Below are 25,523 nucleotides of genomic sequence, written 5' to 3' on the forward strand. Positions count from 1 at the left end.
AATTAGCCTGCAAATATCCTGCAATTCACTCCCTAAGCTTTTCTAATTCTTGACCTCACTCTTCTAAGACAAGCCTCCAGTTACCTGACGTAATATTTCTTCAAGATAGTCTGTATTAAACTCTGCTCAATAACTTTGTGCTGAAATACCTGACTACATCTTACTATACGAAGTGTACTATGTAAACACAAGTTGTTGCGGAGCTGGTTAAAGACCAGCGCAACCGGCTGATAATACTGATGTACAAATGTATGAAAGTTCTGAAATGGACCGGCTCATGATGTCAACGATTCAAAGTTTAAAAGTTTCAAGCAAAAAGTGTTATTTCTACCTTCACCTCAGGACCAGTGTATTTTGGACCCGAATTGTCTGGTGCTTCAGATGGAAGTGTTCCTGCGAGCAGGTCAAATGGATCTTCGCCCTTTAAAAACAAAATAAATTTTTGTCAGATTAGTGTCAACGCTCAGCAGAAACATATTCTGACAATGGTGAAAAATATCATAAAAACCAACCCAAGAAAACAATGCTCACATTGAACTGCTAATCGCCTGACATTATCCTCCTGGATGTATGCTCTGACATTGGGAAAGTGAAGCAAAATAATTCTGATTTTGCTTTCAACAATCACTGATTGGTGAAATTGCAATCTGTTTTTGTGAATGAGTACAGTACTCATGGGGAAGCACTGTGCAGATTAATAGCAAAGGGTTTGGACGATGTTTGCAATAAAAGGCCAGAGGCATGCTACATTAGCTCTGATGCCACATTAAGGGATTATTCTTGCATAAATGCCATATGAAGGGATTATTCTTGCATATTGAATCTGACTAAACTGAAATGGTAGACTGGAAATTCAACTGTCTTGATTTTTGAGATTGGACACTGGTGTTCATACCCACCCTGAGCCTACTGGAGGGTAAGGTGAGACAAAAGAAGTTGTCAATCCATCTTTTTCTCGCAATTGTCTTATCAAAACGTGCAATACTCCATGCAGCTCAATGCTACTCAACGGCCCTGTTTATTGTGGAATCACTGTCTATCACTTCCTGTTTCTGCTGTTTAGCATGCATATAGTCCTTTGTTAATCTTTCATTTCTAGGTACACCTTGTGCTATTCTTGGCATGCTCTTATCCACTCCCTGAATCAGGTTTGATCCCTGTTATGCCAATGGTAGACTGAACAACGGCAGGGCCGTTAAATTACAGGCTGTGGTTAAAGGCAGTGCTGCTGCTACTGGTAGCCCACAGCACCCCTTGAATGTCCAGTTTCAATTTGCTAGAGCTGTTCTAGATTTATCCCATTTAGCAATGGGGCAGGGCCACATACATATTGGACAGTGTTCTCTGTAAAGATAGGACCTGGCATCCATAATCACAGTGAAGTGATCATTCCTTCCAATATTGTCATGAACAGATGCATATTCTACAGATAGGTTATTGGTGAAGTGGCCACACAGGCAGTCCCATGGTTTTGGTTGACCCACTATCAGCTGATGATCTGACGTAACAGGTGTTCTTCTAGATTCAGCCAACTCAGTCAGTAGTGGTGTTACTGAGCTAATCTGAATGAGGGCATGGAAGTTACCCCACACAGAGCACATTCTGTATCCTTGCCACCCTCAATTCTTTATCTAACTGCTGTTCCACAGGAGGACAGTGTTAATGAACTGCAGGAGGTTTACTTGATAGTATGTCCCTCCTTTAGTTTTCAGTCCCTAGGTTGATGTTAGGTGATCTGACAAGTTTTATTCTTATTTGACCTTTCTGTAGTGGTAAGGTACAAACAAATGCTTTGCAGACAAAGTGAAAGGTTGGCCACATTGTTGTAGGTCTATGGTCACACATAGACCAAACTGCATAAGGATAGCAGGCTTCCTTCCCCAAAGGAAGAAGCTGTGAACTGAATGCATATTTACAACAGTAGCTTCATGATCATTGTTACTGAGACCAGCTTTTTATTCCGGATTTATTTATTAATTGTATTTAAATTCCCATTTGCCGTGGTGGTATATGAACTGACACCTCTGGAACATTGGTCTGGGCTTTGGGCTCAGTAAATTATATGCTATACTATCATTGACACTGGAAGACCCAGTATGGTGGATAGTGCAAACAGCCAAAGGAAAAATGCATTATCAGTGTTCTCAGGTCAACACACATTTAAGAGGGATAGGAATTTCATCATGCAGTTACACATCTATTTCACAATGATTAGGTGGTAGTTCCGTGCCTTCTCATGAACAAGAGAATGAAGTCCTCTTTTCCAGTTCATGCTACTGATCACCTCCAGATACCTCTATGGTTATCAACTGCAAGATGTTACTCATGTCACCAACTCCGGCCTGCAAGGAACCAGTTGCAAAGAAGAAAATGGTGAGATGGTGATCTTCCCAGCCACAAGGGTGCTGTCCTCAATCTTGGTTCAGCCTCCAGGTCTTTACAAAGGAGGTAGCCCAATTCAGTCATGAACTTCTATTGTGAATCATAGCTAACTGTGACACTGCTCTCAGCTCATCCAAACAAAACTCTAAGGTTCCCAGAAGAACTTCACAAAGTAGGGTATTCTAACAGGAGACCTCGACTCCTCTCTCTCAATGCTGGTTCCTCTCTGTATCTCTTCCTCTGTGAGTCCTGCTCATGTTGTACAGCAAGTGACTGCACTGTTGCCTCCATATTTGTGAAAGGCTGTGTAATTTTCTCAGCGTGTCATCAGCACAAATAGTCAAAGTTTTTCTACCGAGTTGGCATCAGTTTAACTAGATAAAAAGCACCTCCACGCAACTACATGAGAGGTCTTTCAAAAAGCTTCCCTGCTTGCTAAAGTTCTTATTTTAGGAGTGAATAAAGAAGTTGGTCTCAGAAAAATTATTGGTCAATTTTAATTTTTATACATTGCAACAGCCCATTGACATATTGAACCTTCCAAGTTCTTTGGGCACAAAGGAAGTGTGTCAATCCAGATGTCATGCATTGCATGCCCTCCATAGGGCAGTCAGCAGTGATTCCTGTACTGCAGGGATGTGGCTATCTACACAGCACCACCAGAAGCTATGAGATTGAATTTTAAGTGAAATATTAGTAAACTGAAGGGTGAACTTTGGGACCATCAGAACTATAAACTGGTGTCACAGAGTTAGAACTACTCCATGTTGATACTGGAAGGTCTATGATGAGTGCGATGTGAATGGATCTGTTTGTGCCATTCCTCTGCTGCTACTGTTTGCTGTCAGCAATTTCACATTTTATATTTTCCCTCACTCACCTTCGCATCACTTTTGCCCGCAGACACTGTGGCAGCTGTGGAAGCTTTCAGAGGTTCCTTTGTCAGAAAAAGAACATCACATTTGTTGTTTCAGTTTCACTTACAAGCATTAAACACCTTCAGTTTTATCCCAAATATTTCTACAAGATTTGTTAACACCTGAAATGTGACATGCAGTCATAGGAGACATTCTGGCGACAGTGACTGTGATAAATGCAGGACTGGACTAATGATCTGGAGACTGGATGGAAGGTGTAGTAAGCAATGCTATTGAAGCACTGCCTACTTGCAGATTGGGTTCTGCCAGGTTCAATTGCTTCCAGACCTTATTAAAGTCTCAGACCAAACATGGACCAAAGAAAGCACCTCCCCTTTATACTTATTGTCATTACTGTCAGTGAATCCTAACCAAGAGGCTCAACACATCCAAGACACTGCAGCCATGCCTCAAATGCTTACTCCTTCCTCCTGATGGCAGTTTGTACTGCCTCTCCTTTTTAGACAGACATACTCATACTGAATGGCAGAATAGGCCTGAGGGGCCACAAAACCTATTTCTTATGAACATAATGATAAGACTAGACAGAATCTTCAAAAATGTCAAAATGCTTCTTTCAAAGTTTTTGCTAGTCACTTTTAAGGTGGATGTAAAGCACTAGAGGAGGTCAAATGTGTCAGCAGCCTGGGGGAGATGCGGACTTGACTTCCAACTTGCAGTAGTATAGTACATTAAGCATAGTGCAATATTATCTCAATGCTTCAAAGCCAAGCTATCAAATAAAGATTGACACTGAATAGTGAGGGATATTAAGACAGAACATCAACTGCTCGATTAAATATGTAGGTTTTGAGGAAATTAAAGGAGGACAGATGTAGGGAATGAATTGTAGAGTTGAGGGGGCTGGCAGCTGAATAGGATGAGAAAAATTACAGCAATGTAATGTTCCCTGGGTGACACAAGGTAACAGAGCAGGGGCCGGAAGACAAGCCGTTATGGCTGCAGCTGGACAGTGAAAAAGGAGTCATACAAGTGCCATTCCATCCAGCAGGCCAAGGGAAGATTATCCTCCACTTGCAGTCTGAAATAGTTTTGAGCTGGAACACACCTGCTTCTGCGCTGACAGTGGAACTGCAGAGTGAGAGGTCACAGCCGAGCATTTCGAAATTGGAGCTGAAGAGCTAAGGTCAAAGTCTGCTGACAGAGACTCCAGGACATCATCTTCTGTTGTACTCTGTGATTATAATAGAACAATGTAGTTAAACCATCTCCATGATAATTAAATAACATTGATAAAAGGACCTGAATTTCACAATATTGAAGCAAAATATCGAATGCAGAAACCTGCATTAACTGCAATTAACACTAAATCCACACATGCTTGTTCCCTAATTTGAGCTTCTCACATGTCAATGTAACCCTATAGAAAGGCTTTGGAGATGGCCTCTGTCAGGCCCACAGCTGGAATGTACAGGTGACTGTGATGGATAATCACTCTCAGTTTTATCCTTGTGCAGGGTTAAGCTTTACCTGCATATTCTCTTTCACAAGACATCAACGGTGACACTGGAAGCAATGTGCAAGTAGAAAGCAAGAATTATAGTCAGTACTTTCATATATCCAGATGAAAAAATTCATGAGATGCTATTTTCTTTAAATAGAACCACATTTAATTCTTACATTTATAAGATCTAGAAACTGGAACATAGAAAGTTGCATTAGTTCTTCAATAATTTTAAATGCCTTTCATTCTGATTATTAAATAAAGAGCAACAAAATGCACTGGGGGTTAGCAGAAGTGATGGAAATAAGGCTCTGATGAAGAGTCATCTGGACTTGAAGCGTTAACTTGCTCTCTCTCCATGGATGCTGCCTAACTTGCTGTGATTTCCAGCATTTTTTGTTTTCAGTCTGATGGAAATAAAGTTTCAATACACCCATTTGAATTTATCATTTCTGACATGGTCCAAGCATGTTCATGTTACTCTTAGACTTCTCCACAATATTAAAGAAGAGGTCTCACACATTCCAACTTAATTTCTGTCACAGTGGGTTGTCCCATCTTGGACAACAATGAAATATCCCACTTTCAGTTTCCTGCCACTTCAATACACCACCATGTTGCCACCCAACATTACTGTCGCAGGCCAGCTAAAGTGTTCCAGTTAGTGTCAGTGTAAGCTCAAAAGAATGGCATCACATTTTTCACCTGGGGACCCTGCAGCTTCTAGGACTCAACATCGAATTCAATCATTTTAAAGCCTGACTCCATCCTTCTATGTTTTATAGCCACCCCACATCCCGTCCTGTTATGACATGGTATCTGAGATAGTAGGAACTGCAGATGCTGGAGAATCTGAGAATAACAAGGTGTAGAGCTGGATAAACACAGCAGGCCAAGAAGCAGAGGCGCAGGAAGGCTGCCGTTTCGGGCCGGGACCATTTTTGAAGAAGGGTATAGGCCAGAAATGTCAGCCGACCTGCTCCTCTGATGCTGCTTGGCCTGCTGTGTTCATCCAGCTCTACACTTTGTTATCTGTGCTATGACATGGCTTGCTTTTTATGCACTAACCTATTCTCACCTATTTTTACACCTACTAACACATTATATGGGTTGCATTCACTACAGCTCACCCCTTTTCCCCTGTTCTGAGCTCTTATTATCATTTATTCAATCCAGCTTTTCTTCTGTCCTAGCCTACTATCCATAATCTCCTTGTTTACTTACTTGTTTCATATCTCTTTCTTTCTGGGCTCCATCGTCACCTTTGTATTTTTCTCTCCCCTTCGCCACCCCTCCTCTACCTTGTCTTCTGCATAAATACCATCCTCTCCTCATTGCTAACAGCTCTGATGAAGAGTAATTGGACTCAAACTATTAACTCTGCTTTCTTCCCACAAATGCTGCCAGACCTGCTGAATTTCTTCAAAAATTTGTTTTTCTTATTGAAATATCTTTAGTGGTCCCAACGTTGCCATTATCTTGCCAATACAATTCAACTTCAACCAATACCATTAAAAAGCTGTGCCATGTGACCCTGTCAAATGCTGTCCTACAAAGTTTCACCGAAAGGAACAGAATGCTCATACAAGAAAAATAAACAGTTCACCTTCTCTTTTTCCTGTGGTTTTACTCCTGGACCAGTGGAGGAAGAGGCCACTTTATCTTTGCCCTGATACAAGAAACAAACTTTATTTAATTATAAAGAATGAAAGCAACTGGTAAAACTGCAAAACAAATATAGAGAAATGCTTCAGCATTCTATAGCACATTGTCATATAATGTCCGTGTGAACTACAAATAATCAATAAGTTGATCTGAAAAGAACTTAGCTACCACACTGCAGGACTAACCAAACGAGTGTGTAATGGTGATTTTGATTAATTGAGTAAATTTTACTTTGTAATTCTGTCAGATTTCTTGCAAGCTTTAATATCTTTCATTTGATTTCTACTACTGCAAAAGAAATTATCTATTTTAATGTCAGTCTATTGTAGAAATGCTTTTCAATGTTCATTCATTAAAACACAAATTGATTGAAATAATGCTGGCTTGACTCAAACTTTGAATGAAACCTTAGGATCAGGTTGTTCTTTAAATCTGTAATCAGGGGGTATAGATCCCTCAGTTTCTCCCACTCGCTCAGCCTTCTTCTTAGTAACGTCTGATTCCTGAAAATGAACAATTATTCAAAATCAAAATTCAAACATTAAGCTTCAATATCCATACTTTGTGCTTCAACAAAATGATAAATGGAATTAAGTGAATCAAGACTTTGAAAAAGCTGACTGCAAATGTGGACAGCAAGACTGATAATGAAAATACATGAAGGATGCTCCACATGCAGTTGCATGCTATTTAAACTAAATTTACATAAAACCAGTTTAATGCATAAATCAGAGGGATTGGGATTGTACATGTCAGAAGTATTTGGGAAGAACACCATCACAACCTAATCTGTCAAAAGAACTTTTCATTTACACAAACACAACCTCTAATGACCCATCAGACAGATATTCAAAATCACTTTCTTCATTGTTAGTGATTATTGCCTTTAGGTTCATATCTTAAAGCTTGAGGGTAATTTTAGTCAGAAAACCAAACAAAGGCAGACAAAAATGTCTTGCGGTGCCTTCAGATATTTTTCAAAATTAGGGACATTATACATTCATGTAGTTATTGATGTAGGAAGATCAGGAAACTTATTTAATCATACCTCGAGCAAGGAAAAGTAACAGGCTTGGTTGTTCATTAAAATGTGCAATTGGATCACAAATAGAGGAAGTAAGTATAGCACATAGTGCCATTAGTATTATTGTTGGGCTTGGGTAAAGGCAATGCTGCCGACAGAATATTTTCATATGCATAGATATATATCTAGCTCTAACATATAACATCATCTGTTGATCCGTTCTAAGTACTAAATGCTTAAAATTATCAGGAGACAAACTTTATTTGTACCTTCACCTCAGGACCAGTATATTTTGGACCTGAGTCATCTGGAGCTTCTGATGGAAGTGTTCCTGCGAGCAGGTCAAATGGATCTTCACCCTTTACAAACAAAATACACTTTTTCAATTTGTGATAAAGCTGAATGGAAATATATCCTGACAGTGGTGAAAAATGTTACTGAAAGCAACTAAACAGTTCTTCCTTTGAGTGTGAAGAACGTGATGATGTTACTCTCGCGCTATTAAGGGTCACTCATAGACAATTCAGGTCTCACTGGAGTACAGGAATGTGATGGCTGTTGCGATAAGATGTGCCTACACCTTTTAAGGACGTATATATTAAACTACTGTCCATCACTACCCACCTCAATAGGATACAATGTATTAGTCCTGTAATTTGTTCGGCAGTCTGATGCAACAGTAGCAAGAGTCAGATGTGCTGTACATAGAATTCCAGTGAACATTTTCTGTACTTAGGCTCACCTTCAAATAAAGAGCCGATGTTATTAACTCACCAATCCTCACAAGCAATTGCTATGGTTATGGAGAAGAAAAGAATACACAATGACAACAAGAGGTCTGTACACCAGGACTTGTGTTGTCAAACATTTGTTGATGTTGTTTTGAACTGGTGTTGGATTAACTGATCACTTTCGAAAGACGTGGTTGCCTAGTTGAAATGATGCTGATCTATCACGGTCATTATTTTGCCAGAGGTAACTGAAATCTCAAAGATCCATGGGTTGTAGAATTTATACATTTCACATCTGAGAATTTCTCACTTACCTTTGAATCACTTTTACTTGCCGATACAGCCGATGAAGATTTTGCAGTTGCCTGTGCAAGAAAGAACATTCAGTTTTTAGTTTCTCCCCAATTAATTTACAGCTGTCCTTTCAGAATCTCTACCAAGTAGCCTTTAGTTCTGTCCACCAGAATATTGCTGCAGTGACAATTTATTCAACCAGATCTTCCATTTTTAATTACCTAGTCCCAAAAACAATTATTCCCTCACCTCAGCTCTTCCCTTGCTCTGGCCTCCTTCTCTGATCTCTTGCAGACTTAAATGAAAACTGAGAGTCATTCATCCCCAAATGTGGCTGGCCCACATGAAAGCTATTGGCTCCTGCTCCCAATTGCCAAAATTTCTCATCATTCTTGGATCATCCTGGAGTGCCAAGATGACCCTTTTTGCTTTCTCTATTGCAAACTAACTTCTTAAACCCCTGATAACAAAGTGTGAAGCTGGATGAACACAGCAGGCCAAGCAGCATCTTAGGAGCACAAAAGCTGACGTTTCGGGCCTAGACCCTTCATCAGAGAGAGGGATGGGGAGAGGGTTCTGAAATAAATAGGGAGAGAGGGGGAGGCGGACCGAAGATGGATAGAGGAGAAGACAGGTGGAGAGGAGTGTACAGGTGGGGAAGGGATAGGTCAGTCTGGCGAGGACGGACAGGTCAAGGAGGCGGGATGAGGTTATTAGGTAGGAAATGGAGGTGCGGCTTGAGGTGGGAGGAGGGGACAGTTGAGAGGAAGAACAGGTTAGGGAGGCGGGGACGAGCTGGGCTGGTTTTGGGATGCAGTGGGGGAAGGGGGGATTTTGAAGCTTGTGAAGTCCACATTGATATCATTGGGCTGCAGGGTTCCCAGGCGGAATATGAGTTGCTCTTCCTGCAACCTTCGGGTGGCATCATTGTGGCACTGCAGGAGGCCCAGTATGGACATGTCGTCTAAGGAATGGGAGGGGGAATTGAAATGGTTCGCAACTGGGAGGTGCAGTTGTTTATTGTGAACCGACCGGTTCTTAAACCCCTCTCCTCTCCACCCTCATTTCCAACAGAAAATGCAAAGCATTTACGAACTTCTTCATTTCCAAGATCAAGATTATCCAATCACTGCCTCTGAAATTGTCAACTGCCTATTTGTATCAAAATGCTCTTCAGCCCTTGCCCTGAATATGCACCTTACTCTAGTTTCTTTACTAAAACCCTGCATGCATTCTCTAAGCTCACTTTATCCACAAAACCCATCTCCAGAAAATTCAACCTTATTCCCACTGAACTACTGACTACCCACTTTCCTTACTTTATTTTCACCTTAGCCTATATTGTTAACAGCTCAGGTGTTGTTTTCTCTAATCTACCTTCACCATCTGTCTCCTCAAAAGAACAATCCTGGACTCAAAAGTCATTGCATACACCTCACCATCTTCAACCTCCCTTTCCACTACAGTTCTTGAATGCATGGTAATCTTCCAAATCCATGCCCATTGTTTCCAGAACTTCATGCTTTTATTTATTCACTCATTGGACATGGATTTCACTAGCAGCTCCAGCACTTATTCTCTATCCCTGTGCTTCAAATGGTGGTGGTGAGCTGTCTTCTTGAACCACTGCAGTTTATGTTCTGTAGGTCGACTCACATTGCTGCTAGGGAGAACCCTCAAGAATTTTGACCCATTGACCTGGAAGGAACAGGGATATATTCAAGATGATGAGTGGCTTGGAGGAGAATTTATAGCTGGTTGTGCTCACATGCATCTGCTGCCCTTGTCCTTCCAGACGGAAGTAGTCGAGTGTTTGGAAGGTGTTGTCTAAAAAGCCTTGGTAAATCTGTGCAGTGCATCTTGTAAATGGTCCACATTGCTCTACTGAGTATCAGTTGTGGAGGGAGTGGATCTCTGTGGATTTGGACTGAGAAATATTCTATCCTGAATTGTGCCTTGTTGATGGTGAACAGACTCTGGGGAGTCAGGAGGTGAGTTATTCACTACAAATCTCCTAACCTCTGGCCTGCTCACGTAACCCCTTAATAGTAGGCGATTCAGTAATGGTAAAGCCATTGAATGTAAAGAGATGATGGTTAGATTCTCCCTTGTAGCAGACGTTCACTGCCTGGCCTTTGAGTGGTGTGGATGTTACTTGTCCCTTGCCAGTCCAAACCTGGATATTGTCTAAAGCTTGCTGCATTTCAAAATAGACTGCTTCAGTATCCGAGAAGTCACGAGTGGCAATGAACATTGTGTAATCAAAGGGCAACCACACTTCTGGCCTTATGATGGAGGGAATGTCATTGTTAAAGCAGTTGAAGATGGTTGGGCCTAGAACACAACCTTGAGGTCGTGTTCCCACACCTTGACCTCTGTTGTAGTAGCAGGGTTGATTTATTTGCATGGCACATAAGAGCAGCGTTCCTGCTCCTCATTAAGATGAAGAGGAAGAAAGTTTAAACTAAGAAAGACTCCTGATTATGAAAAAAAGCAAACACTGTGCACGGGTCTGTACAAATGAGAGATATAGTTCACAGCATCTCATCAGATCGGAAAACCAAATGCAGAATGCAGTTTTGAGAACTCCCAAACAATCCTACCTTCTTGATTTTAATTCAGTTACAGAAGCTAACAGTTGGAGATTGTTGCCATACCTCCTTCAGCACAGGCGGTGGAGCTACAGAATGAGTGGTTGCAGCTGAACATTTTGAAATTGGAGCTGCAGAGCTGAGGCCAAAGTCTGCTGACAGTGAATCCAGGGCGTCACCTTCAGATATACCCTGTAATGACAATACAATAAATATGTAGTTAGTTCAACTCAAAGATATTTTAAGCATGCAGATACCAAGGTTTGCCTCAAGCCCTCAATATTACAGTACATGAAAAAAATACCAATACCACCAGCAGTAATTGCCTTTAGTTTTCTGGGTGACCTCTGTCAATGGCACTTCACGACCGCTGGTAGGTTGTGCAAGAGTGAAGAACAGTTTCCTAGTCGACTGGAAATGGAAAGCATTACTGAGACAAGATAAAGACTTTTGCAAAGCCCATGACTATTTTTAATAATAGTCTGTGCCCTAATATAGCTGCATGCAAGCAACTGATTCCAAATCTGTTTTGAAAACAAGTACACATACCAAAACTACATGGCAGTTCAACAGAGACAGTAGGAGCTGCCAATGCTGGAGTCAGAGATAACACAGTGTGGAGCTAGAGGAATACAGCAGCCAAGGCAGCGTCAGAGGAGCAGGAAAGTTGACATCTTGGGTCGGGACCCTTCTTCAGAAATGGGGGAGGGGTCGGGAGCTCAAAAATAAATAGAGTGGAATTGGGGTGGGGCTGGGGAAGGTAGGTCGGATGGTGATAGGTGAGTGCAGGTAGGCAGTGGTGGGGATTGGTCAGTGAGGTCGGAGAAGCAAATAGGCGGGAGAGAAGATGGACAGGTTGTGTCAGGTCAAGGATGCAGGGGTGAGAAGGAGAGTTGGTTGTGGGATGACACCAAGGGTGGGGAGATTTCAAAACAGGTAAAGTCCACATTGAGAGCATTAGGTTGCAGGCTTCCAAGGTAGAATATGAGGTGCTGCTCCTCCAGTTTCTGGGTGGCGTCATTGTGACACTGGAGGATACATGTCACCCAGGGAGTGGGAGGGGGTGTTGAAATGGTTTGCAACCGGGAAAAGTGTTGCCATTTGTCGCGAACAGAGCACAGGTGCTATACAAAGTGGTCTCTGAACCTCCGCTTGGTCTCACCTATGTAGAGGAGGCCACATTGGGAGCAGTGGATGCAGTAGACCACGTTGGTGGATGTGCAGGTGAACCTCTGTCTGATGTGGAAGGCTTTTTTGGTTCATTGGATGGAGGTGAGGGGGGAGGTGTAGGGGCTAGTGGAGTGTGTGGAGCAGACAAAAGCGGTCCCTATGGAAGGCAGATAGGGGCGGGGAGGGAAATATATCCTTGGTTGTGGGGTCAGATTGAAGGTGGTGGAGGTGGCAGAGAATGATATGTTGAATCCGGATGTTAGTGGGGTGATACATGAGGACAAGGGGGATTCTGTCTTTGTTTTTGTTGTGAGGAGAGGATGCGAAGACAGAGGTGTTGGAAATGCAAGAGATGCAGTTGGGAGCCTTTTTGACCACTGAATGGATGGGGCGGTGGGTAAGTGGGGTCCTTGAAATAAGACGACACCTGCAATGTATGGGAATGGAATTCCCCATCTTGGGAGCAGATGTGGCGGAGGGATTGGGAGTAGGGGAACACATTCTTGCAGGAAGGTGGATGAGAGGAGTTGTAGTCCGGGTAGCTGAGCGAGTCGGTGGGCTTGAAATAGATATCGGTTACCAGGTAGTCACCAGAGATGAAAACAGAGAGCTACAACGATTAGTGAGATTGTATGAGAGTCAAATGTATGTTTTTTTTTAAATCAGAAATAAAAGCTTAAAATGTTTGTCTGAAAAACTAAAACAACAGCAGACGAGAGAAAAAATAAGGAAATGAAAGAATTTGGCGCGAAAGTTTAAGATGCATCAGGTCAAAGTCAGGCAACAATCATCCTTTGCGCGCAGCTCAGCTGAGCTCAGTTCCCCTGTAACACTGAATTTCAGTCCCTCTAAAGTGATATCCATGTAATAAGGTGAGCCCATAAATTTAACTTTAAAAAAGTCGAAAAATTCAACTTTTACAATATGGTAGTCATCCCTCCAGTACATTTTCACACACTAGGGCGTGATAAATTAATGTTGGAAGAAAACTGAAGTGCCAATACCTACCAATCACTGCCACTATGAAGGAGGTGGTGCTGTTGAACATTCATGTAAATCTCTTCTTAACATAGTAAAGGGATCATTTACTTAAGGAATGCATTCCCAGAAATTCAAAATGAATTTTAAGGAATCCGTGACTGTACTGAAAGAAGGTAAGTGAACTTTGTTTTGAATCTACTCTATACTCATTCAATTGAGCACTAGAATAGTTGTGATTGGGTTAAATAGTTATTCCTTTCAACAGTTTAGCTGCAGAAAACCAAATGTTCCTTTTAAAACAAAACTAATATTTCATTGCTCCATTACCTTTGGCTTTGTTTCTGGATGTGTGGGTGAAGGACCCTTTTTAACTTGATCCTGTTGTAAAGAGAAAATTGTTGTAAAATTCTTCTAAGGCATATCAAAATTATTTCAAATTTAGGAAAACCTGTACAGCAACAGGATAAATACAATGCAATAAATTGGTACTACTAATTCAATTTGCATACATTGCACACATATCAATGTAGATCTCAGCAATCAAAAATCAAAATATTGTTAAATTTCACAATATTCACAATACCAGTTTAGTAAAATTAAACCAACAGATTGTATTAATATGTACTGATTTCAGTTTTCTTCATAATTCTCCTTACAACCATGGTGACCTATAATTTCATAGAATCTCTACTATGTGGAAACAGGCCCTTCAGCCCAACAAGTTCATACCAACCTTCAGACATCTCACCCAGACCCAATCCCCCGCCCCCCCCCCCCCCCCGCTTCACCCTACTAATCTACAGTTCCCTGAACGCTATGGGCAACTAAGCATGACCAATCCACCTAACTTACATATCTTTGACCTGTGGAAGGAAACTAGAGCACCCAGAAGGAACCCACTCAGACATGGGGAGAATGTGCGAAGTCCGCACAGACAGTTGCCCGAGAGTGGAATCGAACTTGGGTCCCTGGTGCTGTCAGGCTGCAGTGCGAACCACTGAGCCACCGTGCCGCCCTGAATTTCAAGTCAATTTCAATTGTTGCATCATTATTGTGGAATCTTTTATTTACAACAGACCATTATACAGAAGTTTGATGTCAAAAATAATCCTAGCTATATTTAAAAGATATTGAAATTTCTTCTTTGCAGAAGGAGTTTACAACTGAGATCCTCTGTACTGTCAAGTAAGGGATAAGTTCGGAGATCACATCTGTGGCTGCCAACAAAGTCAATTATTTCTCATTCATCAAATTTAAAGGAAGGAAAAGCATGGCAAAGGAAGTACACTTTAACTTCTCATAGGTTTTTGAGCTCAGAGTTGTCCCTATATCATGACAGTAAAAGTGGATTTGAATTATTATTGACTGACTGAACCTTGGGATCAGATGGCTCTGTAAATCTGTACTCAGGAGGTATTGATTCTTCTGTTTCTCCAACACGCTCAGCCTTCTTCTTGGAATCACTGGATTCCTGACAATAAAACAAAAATGCAAAAAATTTATCTAAATCACAAATATTAAGGTTCAATATTTATTTGTGGCACTTTGATGATTGATGGGATTAATCTGTAATAATAGACTCCTGAAAATGCTGGAGAAATTGAAAATGTATGGCAGTTTTCTGTGGAGGGAGAAACAGAGCTAATATTTCAAGTCCAAAGTTACCCTTCTTCAGAATCAGTCACACCCAATGAATGGTCATTTTGGGCTCAAAATTTTAACTCTGAGTCTCCACTGATACTACCATATCTCCTGAGTTTTTCCAACACTTTTTTTTAAAATCAGCTTCTGGAGTACTTTGCTTTTATTATCATAGTTTCCAGGTTCAACTGAACACACTAGATCAGGAGAAATTTGTACATGCCTCAATGCAACATCAAAAATTATTCACTTGCAATGAAAAAGTGGCTTCAGTGATGCCTGTACAAATTTTTGCCAGTCTTCTTCACACAGTTTTAATCATAGAATTGTGTAATACATAGTAAAGAAGGGGTACTGTCCTGTGCTCCTCACTTAGGATACGCAGACATCGGGCTGGATTTTAGGCAGTGTCTCAGTCCCCCATCACTCCCATTAAGAAGTTAAGGAGCAGAGCACATCCACGATCCCAATGGCTGCCCTAAAGCAATTTCACACAAGTCTCTCGAGTCCCTACTTGGAGAGCCACAAAACAATTGTACAGGGAGAAACTGTGCAGTCCCAGCACCTTCTGTGACCGCTCCTGTGATTCTGGGGGTGCAACAGTTCTGGAGTTAGTTCTCCTAGTGAGTGGGGTGAGAGACTGGCGACTCAAATGTGAACATCTAAAGTTGCCAGACTTGTCGCATGGCTCGTCCCTGGCCCACCATGGGGAAAGTATCAGCAAAGGCAGTGCAAGGCATTAAACAGCCATCCAATGTCTCCCTTATCTCTGTAAAACATCACATGGATTGGGGGAAGACTAAATAGGATAGGAATCTGGTCTAGTTAAACAAAGAGCTTAGATACTGGAGACCTGAAACAAACAAAACCAGAAACAGTTGGAGAAGCTCATTAGGCCTGGCAGCAATGGTGAAGAGAAAACAAAGTTAATATTCTGAAAAAGGGTCACTGGACTTGAATTTCTGTTTTACTCTCCACAAACACTGTCAAACCTGCTGAGTCTCTTCAGCAGTTTTTGTTTTTATTTGTTTTAGTGGACCTGGGTTGTACTCTGAACTTCAACTCCCATCTTAGTCCCTTTCTCCTTCATCTGGGATCTCACATTTTCCTGCTTACTGATTCTTGGAATATTTACTCTTTAGCATATAGTTCAACTACTAATTATTTTCTCAAAGTTTACTACTTCAGTTTCTCTTCATTGAACTGTAGCTCCCATGTATTCACCTAGTTCACAAATCTTGTGCATTATTCCTCATAATTTGTCCTTTATTTTAGCGTAGGTAGCAACATTTTCACATTTATTTATGACTATGTCCAAATAATTTACATAACTGGAAAACAAACGAGGTCCATAGATTCCTGGAAACATCACTAAACACATTCTGCTTATCATAAAAAACCTTTTTCTCCTATTCATACATGTAAAAAATAAAAAGTAAGTAAACACCACTGTGCTCTTTGGTGATTCATCAGAGTGCAAAGTCTCTAGCGCTATGCTTAAAGCTTAATAAGGCTAGTATCTTACTTTGCTTTCTATCTTTTAATCTCTCTAGGTATTAATATCAGTCACTTTACCATCCAAAACAAATCTCTTAGATGTTAAACTAACACATCAACTGCCTACATCTGTGGATGTAAAAGATCCCAATCTATTAGATAAATTCTGTATCATGAAATAATTGCCATATTTATGTAGGTATCAGTAACCATACTTCAAAACTACCTCAGTGGCCAGGAGCATTACAGGATGCATGCTGAATGCTATATAAATTGCGTGACATCTATCATACTTTTGTGTTTATATGATACAATGAAGAGAATTCTTATTCTTAGATTTGATACATCACAATAAGATTTTCAACGTACCTTAACCTCCGGCCCAGTATATTTAGGAATAGATGGATCTGGTCCTTGTGATGGAAGTGTGTCCACAAGCTGGTCCACAGCACTCAACATGGGTTTTTTATCCTTTCAAATACAAAATGAACACATTTCATTTTAATGCTGTTCTTAGTTAAAATGTACCTAGAGAACACTTGGGCACATATGTAAAAACAAACACTACATATTGCATAAAAATATCATGTAGAACAGACATTTAAGTTGAACATTTACCCGGTTCAGATCTTAGTTGATAGGGAACCAAAGCAGGGAATTAGAATATACACCTAACATCTAATAGAATGTTAGAACAGCCTTGAGCAGCCTACCCCTTCTCCAATGAAATTAGAAACGGTCTATGTTGATGTGATTATGTTGCAGCAAGTTGCACTTCAATAATTTCTTCTGCTCGGAAGCTTCTTACTTTCCCAAATCAACAACTATCATTATTTGCAATCGCTTTTCATAGTTATTTAAATTAAACAGTTCGCAACCACTGACAATTACAAGCATACGCCATTGAATCACTCTTCACACAATCCTTAAGTTTCAGCAGCATTTATCATATCACTTAACTGGACTTCATAGTACACCCAATCTTCAACCACACTAACAGCTTGTTCAATCTTTATGTTTTGTGTTTTAACCACAACCAGGTCACCTAATTATTACCACATATCCTCAAGCACATGCCCATATCACTCCTGACTCATCTGCCTTATTATCACCCTCACTGAATGTAATCTTTGGGTGAATACATGCTTTCCACACATAGGTCTGGCATGCAGCACTTAGGAGAACAAACACAAAATAAAGGAGAGGGAGATCTAGTACCACTAATTGCGAAGCTAGCTAATGGAGAGCAGAAGGCTTTTGACTTCAGTAACAGGTCAGCATCCCAGGGAGTTGGAGATGGCAAGATTTTGACTTCATGGAGACAACTTTAAATATGTCTGACCCACAGCTGAAAATACAATCTCTCTAAAGATGCTGCCTGGCCTGTTGAGTATTTCCGGAATTCTCTGTTTTTCAGATTTTCAGCACTTGCAATACTTTTCTAAATTAGTGCTCTAAAGGTTTTAGCCTGGAGTCATACCCCATCCCTCCATTCCAGCAGCACAGGGTTCTTGACATTCAGCCTCTTGTGTTTTTCACAGCAGTTAAGATGAAATAAAAGTAAGGAATCACTGTTAGTTGGAAACAACTCACTGCCAGCAAAAATAATATGAAACTTTAACTTCAAAACAAACATAAATGCTCTAAGATCAACAAATGATTGTAGCAAGAGGTTAGAAAATATGTGGATGTAAAGAGCAGAAACCAATCCAACAATAAATTTAGCTTCCTGCTCACCACTGTTGAGGATCTGAATTTTGAAGAGGCCAAATTGTAAAATGAACAGCCAAAAACTAGCAGCTGAAATTAAACATGTTTTCCAGTCTTCCAACATTCATTGCATATAAATGTGCAGAGTAATTATTCCTGCTTTACTGAATAATACTTACAATTGGAACTACAACAATATCAATTACATTAACTAGTTTGCAAATCCTAACCAATGGCTTTAAATTTTATGCTATCTTTGAGGTAGCCTGTTCTCATTCAATGTGGCAGCTTCAAGATCCACATCTTGTTCCTTTCTGTTCGTCCAAGAACTTAGAAGCACATTATGTTGAACTTCTGATCTCACATTTCATCTCAAAGCAACACTTTTTGAGAACATTTTATTGTGAAATATCTTTTTCAGACTGATGTTTTGATTATTAGTTGTATTGGTTCATCTGGTAGGAGAACTATGAAATTACTTTAACCTCCAAAGATTCTTCTAGACACGCAATTTTTGTTTTCTTCTAGTCAATACTGCAACTTTCCAAAGACTTAATAAAGGTTGCTTTTAAGGTGAGCACTTCCTTATCAATCATCTTGGTTACCTTACTCATAGTTTGCCTTCATCTTCTAAATACCTTGATAGTAAATCTTCTTTGAAAGGCATATTGTTGACATTTTCTGTAACTGAGCGACATGACAGCTTAGTGTTCAATGAGGGATTAGATTAAATTTAGACAGTCACCAGTCCATAATTGTGTTTGCTGAAGATGCGATATGCAGGTATTTATTCACAAGTAAAAACAGATTTAAATGATGTTGATGCAAAGGAAGAAGGCCATTCAATCTATCACTCTTGCAAAGGCTATTTGAAAGAACTACACAATTTGTCCGAACCTCCAGCTTTTTAAATAAAATTAAATCATAGGGGAAGGGCATCACTGGCTGGGCCAGCATTTATCACCCATTCCTATTTGCTCCTAGGAAGGTGATTATGTGTTTCTTCTCAAACTGCTCCAGTCCATTTGCTGTGGCTGGGCGCACAGTGCTGTCAGGGAAAGTGTTCCAAGATTTTAACCCACTGTCAATGAAGGAATGCCAATGTGATTCCAAAGAAGGATGCCAAGTGGCTCGGAAGGAAACTTGCAACTTGTACTGATCCCAGACGGTAGTGTTTTGGGGTTTGGAAGGTGCTGTCTAAGGATTTCTGGTCAATTCCTGCAGTGCATCCAATAGCTAGTAACCAACCACTGCCACTGAGCATCAGTGAGAAAGGAGTGAACATTTGCGGATGTGGTGCCAGTCACACAGACTGGTTTGGATGAGGTGGCGTCAAGATTTTTTGAGTGTTGTTGGAGCTACACTCATCCAGGCAAGTATTTCATCACAGTCCTGACTAGTGTCTTGTAGATGGTGGACAGTCTTTGAGTCAGGAGGTGAGTTACTCACTGCAAGATTACTAACTTCTGATCTGCTCTTGTAGCCACATCATTTACATGGACTGTCTAGTTCAGTTTCTGGTCAATGGTATCTGCCAAGATGTCGATACTGAGCAGAATTCAATCTCGGTGACGTCAATGAATGCCAAAGGGCAATGATTAGACTCTCTTTTGTTTGAGAGTTACTACTGAAAATCTGCATTTCAGGCCATGCATTCTGGAGCAATACAATCATGAGAGTCTTGAAATGTCCATTTTAGACTCTTCTGTCAATTATCTTAAACCTGTGTCCTCTGACTACCAACTCTCCAGCCAGTAGAAACAGACTCTATCAAAACTTTTAATAATTTTGAACAATACTAAAACTCTCAACCTTGGCTAATTATATTTTGTGAAGCAGTCAAGTTGAGGTACATATACGTTAAAAATCACCAATATATTTGATACTTTCCCATTTATATCTTATACCACATTTCATGCAATAAACAGATCTTTATACTACTTTGATGTAGGTTACCAGTGAATATGTACAGACAGCTAAATTAAAGACTAGTTTAACTTTTCATCTACACTCTGTAACACTATTGTACGTATTGTATGCCATTTTATAAAACTTGGCAAAAAATAACTGTGACAGTTATTGTTAATGTGGTTATTTTAAACATCATTAATTACTTCTGCAAGATCTTTGTTAATTTTCATATTAATTAAGCATTCTTAAGTAAAATAGACAATGATTATAGAGAAGTTTTATCTAATTAAATAGATTACTTTTCCATGCTATTTTTTATTACCTTAACAAACAAAATTTGTCAAAATAATCCTCAAGCGATCAGGCTGGGAATCACAAGACTACTGACTAATTTAGTTCAAAGACTGTTTGACTAGTGAAAAATGGTTGAATCAGTTTACAGATACCACAAGTGTTGTACTCCCCTGAGCACAGGTTTAGTAGAGGTATCAGTCAACAGCATTTTCCCTTCAGTTGCAAAGAAAGTTCTGCTGACAGCTCAAATGGTCTAACAATGAATTGTCACTATTCCTGATTTGTCATTTAGTTTCCAATCAGACTTCCAGTAATATTTTTACATCAATGGCTAGCTTGTATATGTAATTCTAAACAGTCCAGAACATGTGATATTAGTCGCAAGATTCAAATGAATAGCTGAGTAAGAATTCACTATTATTTCCAGTCTATAACTTAAAACATGCTGCAACTAGTCAAACAGTCAAATATGGGCAACTTTAAGAAATAGAGTTGCAGTCAAACTTTTGAAATGCGATAAATTTAATTTACTTCATCGTAAAGCTAATTTTGAAGAGAAATGTAAGATTTTTTTAATCTCTACATTAAATATATAGGTCATAAAGTCCATTCCTACCTGAAGCTTTGGCTCTGTAGTCTTGTGAACTGAAGCTTCTGGCATGGATTTTGTGGGAGACTTTTCCTTTGTATCCTTTAGATAATGAAGAAACAATTTTCAATACTTAGATCTCACCCTTCCGACTGTGTACTGAGAGCACTGAGTCCTGCAGCTCACAGCTTCACACATTTACCCCTTTGTACAAGTTGATTCTTTGAAAGAGTTACCACTTGTCTGCTCCCCTACTCTTCTGTCAGTTGCAGGGTAATTCCAGCTTGGCAAGACAGCAAGAAGTGGCATGACACAGAAAGCACATCATTGAGAAAAATAGCATATGATGAAATGCTTTCTCCGGCTACAGCTGCTCAATGTTGTACTTAAGGATCATCTGCAGTCACCACCATTGACAGTTAGCACCTGAGAGGCCTACTGCTATGTTAACGGGGGTGTAGGAAGACAAAAACTCTTACAAGCCTCCTTTTAATGATTCTGGTTATTCCTATTTGTATTCCTTACTCTGTTTGTATGTTATGATCTGCCTGTACTGCATGCAAAACATAACTTTTCACTATACTTAGGTACATGTGACAATAATAAATCAAGTATTACAGTTGCTCCTCTGACCACAAAGCAATTTGTAGAAGGCTGTCATAAAGAAATAAATTTCAAAAGGTTCGAGTTCAAAATGTTCCATAGGTGTTTTATGAACCATGAAAACATTCAAGTCAAAAAAAATGGAGTGAAATGCAAGTAAATTGTCCCCCCGTGCTTTTTACAGCCCAGAGCAGCAGAAGGTCCTTTTAAGTACTGCCTAGCAATGATTACCTCTCATCTTCTATCAGCCTTGATTATGATAGGAACATGAACTGGCAATGACAGTGGCAGTATGCCGAGAGAGAGTATTGGGTCTTGGCTCTGATTGCCAGACATGAACATGCCCAAGCTATTTCTGGGAGAATCTCTGGGTGCCTAGAGGAAAACAAACACAAAAATGCAGCATTAAGCCAGCACTTCCAATCCTTTCTTCCCATTCGTGGAATGTGGACATTGCTGGTTGGGTCAGCCTTTCTTGCTCCTCACTTGCTGCACTTGAGAAGATGGTGGTGGGCTGCCTTTTTGATCCACTGCAGTCTAGGTACTGCAGGGAGAACCACAATGACATTACAGCAGTAGTTCCAGGACTCTGATCTGGTAATATTGAGGGAATGGTGATATATTTCCAAGTCAGGAAGGTGATTGGCTTGGAGACAAGTTTGCAGGTGGTCATGTTGCCAAACATCTGCTGTTGTTGTCCTTCTCGATAGAAGCGGTTGAGGGTTTGGAAGATGTGATCTAAGGAGCTTTGGTGAATTTGTGTAGTGCATCTTGTAGATGGTACATATTGCTGCTGAGTGTCAGAGGCAGTGGAAGTGGATGTTTGTGCATGTGCCACCAATTTAGAGGGCTGCTTTGTTCCAGACAAGCTTTCTGAGTGTTGTTGGAGCTGCACTGATCAAGGCAAGTGGAGAAAATTCCATCACAATCTTCACTTGTGATTTACAGATGGTGGGCAGCTCTGGGGAGTCAGGTGGTCAGTTACCAGTTGCAGGCTTCCTTGCCTCTGACCTGCTATTTTGCCACTGTATTTATTTGGCTAGTTCGGTTTAATTTCCAACCATTAAAACTCCCAGGACGTTGCTAGTAGGGGATTCAGGGATGGTAACTCCTTTGAATGTTAATTTGGTTAGATTTTCTCTTGTTGGAGATGGTCATTGCCTGGCATTTGTGTGGCACGAATGTTAATTGCTGGCTGAAACCTAGATATTGTCCAGGTTTTACTGCATTGTCGTGCAGTATTTTGATCATGATAGGCTTCTCAAATTACAAGTATGAATAGAGTGAACATGAAAAATCACTGACAATGTGTAATGCTGAACAATTTCTCCTCAAGAACTAGTTTTTCAAGGTTATTGAGTGTTTGCAAAACATGGCTCACGTAATCATTTTTTTGACTTCTTTAGATCCCAGTTAAAATGTCAGTTTTGATATAACTTACCACTGGAGCAGACTTGCTCCATCCCAGGCCCATTGTGCTTTGTGGTTGTTGCTGTTTCCCTCCAGTGGCTCCAGTTGGTTTTGTTGAACGGCTAGATGCGGACTTGTCCTGAAAAACAGCATTAAAAAAGCAGAAGCATGTAACAAATATGACAAGAGAAAAATGTTCTTTCCATCAAACCAACTGAAATTTGTCTTAGAAAGTAGTCAACAAAAATAGGCGAATGTAGATGGACAACCTATAGTATGCTCCGATGAAGGGTCTAGGCCCGAAACGTCAGCTTTTGTGCTCCTGAGATGCTGCTTGGCCTGCTGTGTTCATCCAGCCTCACATTTTATTATCTTGGAATCTCCAGCATCTGCAGTTCCCATTATCTCTCTCCTATAGTATGCTCCGTCTGATTTCTTGAATTGAGTTTAGAATCAGCTGCTGAAAATACTACGGCTCTCAGATCATCTCAATTTCACCCTCAGCTATTGATGAAATTCATATTTCTTCCTTTGTGTGGTGGGTGAATTAAATTTCATTCCTTATTGCTTTTTCCCCACACCCAAACATTTAGGCAATTCTCCTAAGCTGCCTTCTTTACTTTTAATGTTCATTATTATCTTCAAAACTCCCTGAAAAAAATTCTTGAAGGCATGTTTAGAGCCATTTTTGCTCTCTCCAGGGCTTCCAACAGATGAAAATGAGATGGAACGCATCATGTTGAATTCCTAACCTGAGAAACTGGTGGGACGGTTTACTTTCATTCCCTTTGGAATCAGTCTGTAACGCTGTTGACTAATTCACCTGCTACACATCAACAGAAGTAGACATTTAAAGCCAAAAAAGAAAGAATGAAATTATCTTGAGAACTGCCCACACCTCAGCCATGATGAGGAAGATGAGAAGCATCAATGGGAGTCAAAAGTCTGATTCAACACCACAGATGCTATGTCACTCTACACACAAGTAGCCAGATCTCTAAGCATACAAGCCAAAGTGGTCCTATTTGAAATACTAGTCAATGGTCAAGAAAAAGGAGATTCCATCCAGCTGCAGTTTCTGATGTATGCTGGCTGCTTGCAGAGGCCTCATAGCTCACACCTCCAGGTCAATGCATTTTCAGCGGCAGTAAACTAACCATAACTTAGAACATCTCTGAACATGATTCCTTTCAATCTAGATTAACAGTGCCAGAAGACTGGAGGATAGCAAATGTTGTCCCCTTGTTCAAGAAGGGGATTAAAGACAACCCTGGTAATTATAGACCTTATAGCCTTACTTAGGTGTGGGTAAAGTGTTGGAAAGGATTATAAGAGATAGGATTTATAATCATCTAGAAAGGAATAATTTGATTAGGGATAGTCAACATGGTTTTGTGAAGTGTAGGGCATGCCTCACAAACCTTATTGAGTTCTTTGAGAAGGTGACCAAACAGGTGGATGAGGGTAAAGCGGTTGGTGTGGTGTATATGGATTTCAGTAAAGCGTTTGATAAGGTTCCCCACGGGAGGCTATTGCATAAAATATGGAGTCATGGGATTGAAGTTGATTTAGTTTTCTTGGTTTGGATCAGAAATTGGCCAGCTGTAAGAAGACAGAGGGTGGTGGTTGATGGGAAATGTTCATCCTGGAGTTCAGTTACTAGTGGTGTACTGCAGGGATCTGTTTTGGGGCTACTGCTGTTTGTCATTTTTATAAATCACCTGGATGAGGGGTAAGAAGGATTGGTTTGTAAATTTGCTGATGGCACTAAAGTTGGTGAAGTTGTGGATAGTGTGAAAGGATGTTGCAGGTTACACAGAGACATAGATAAGCTGCAGAGCTGGGCTGAGAGGTGGCAAATGGAGGTTAATGTGGAAAAGTGTGAAGTGACTCACTTTGGAAGGAATAGCAGGAATACAGAGTACTGGGCTAATGGTAAGATTCTTGGTAGTATGGATGAGCAGAGAGATCTCAGTGTCCATGTGCATAGATCCCTGAAAGTAGCCACCCAGGTTGATAGGGTTGTTAAGAAGGCGTACGGTGTGTTAGGTTTTATTGGTAGAGGGATTGAGTTTCGGAACCGTGAGGTCATGTTGCAGCTGTACAAAACTCTGGTGCGGCTGTACTTGGAGTATTGTGTACAGTTCTGCTCACCGCATTAATAGGAAGGATGTGGAAGCATTGGAAAGGGTGCAGAAGAGATTTACCAGGATGTTGCCTGGTATGGAGGGAAGGTCTTATGAGGAAAGGCTGAGGGACTTGAGACTGTTTTCATTAGAGAGAAAAAGGTTAAGAGGTGACTTAATAGAGACATACAAGATGATCAGAGGATTAGGTTGGGGGGAAAGTGAGAGCCTTTCTCCTCGGATTGTGATGGCTAGCATGAGGGGACACAGCTTTAAATTGAGGGGTGATAGATACAGGACAGATGTCAGAGGTAGGTTCTTAACTCAGAGAGTAGTAAGGGCGTGGAATGCCCTGCCTGCAACAGTAGTAGACTCACCAACTTTAAGGGCATTTAAATGGTCGTTGGATAATCATATGGAAGATAATGGAATAGTGTAGGTTAGATGGGCTGCAGATTGGTTTCACAGGTTGGTGCAACATCGAGGGCCAAAGGGCCTGTGCTGCACTGTAGTGTTCTCTGT

At 40.5% G+C, this 25,523-nt stretch overlaps 1 protein-coding gene across 10 annotated transcripts in view; it reads right to left on the minus strand.

Moving 5' to 3' along the window:
• cast (calpastatin) overlaps positions 1 to 25,523 on the minus strand; it is a 192,731-nt gene that overhangs the window by 62,044 nt on the left and 105,164 nt on the right. For all 10 annotated transcript variants that reach the window (XM_048527120.2, XM_048527119.2, XM_048527114.2 and 7 more), the window contains 13 exons: positions 22,907 to 23,014; positions 20,890 to 20,964; positions 16,728 to 16,829; positions 14,596 to 14,691; positions 13,548 to 13,598; positions 11,136 to 11,261; positions 8,499 to 8,549; positions 7,723 to 7,812; positions 6,837 to 6,932; positions 6,371 to 6,433; positions 4,369 to 4,494; positions 3,263 to 3,319; positions 332 to 421 (listed from right to left, as the gene is read on the minus strand). In XM_048527120.2, the coding sequence (XP_048383077.2) occupies positions 332 to 421; positions 3,263 to 3,319; positions 4,369 to 4,494; positions 6,371 to 6,433; positions 6,837 to 6,932; positions 7,723 to 7,812; positions 8,499 to 8,549; positions 11,136 to 11,261; positions 13,548 to 13,598; positions 14,596 to 14,691; positions 16,728 to 16,829; positions 20,890 to 20,964; positions 22,907 to 23,014 (1,131 nt within the window). The remainder of the gene's footprint in view (positions 1 to 331; positions 422 to 3,262; positions 3,320 to 4,368; positions 4,495 to 6,370; positions 6,434 to 6,836; positions 6,933 to 7,722; positions 7,813 to 8,498; positions 8,550 to 11,135; positions 11,262 to 13,547; positions 13,599 to 14,595; positions 14,692 to 16,727; positions 16,830 to 20,889; positions 20,965 to 22,906; positions 23,015 to 25,523) is intronic.

Source organism: Stegostoma tigrinum, chromosome 3 (assembly GCF_030684315.1).
Source record: "Stegostoma tigrinum isolate sSteTig4 chromosome 3, sSteTig4.hap1, whole genome shotgun sequence".
NCBI lineage: Eukaryota > Metazoa > Chordata > Chondrichthyes > Orectolobiformes > Stegostomatidae > Stegostoma > Stegostoma tigrinum.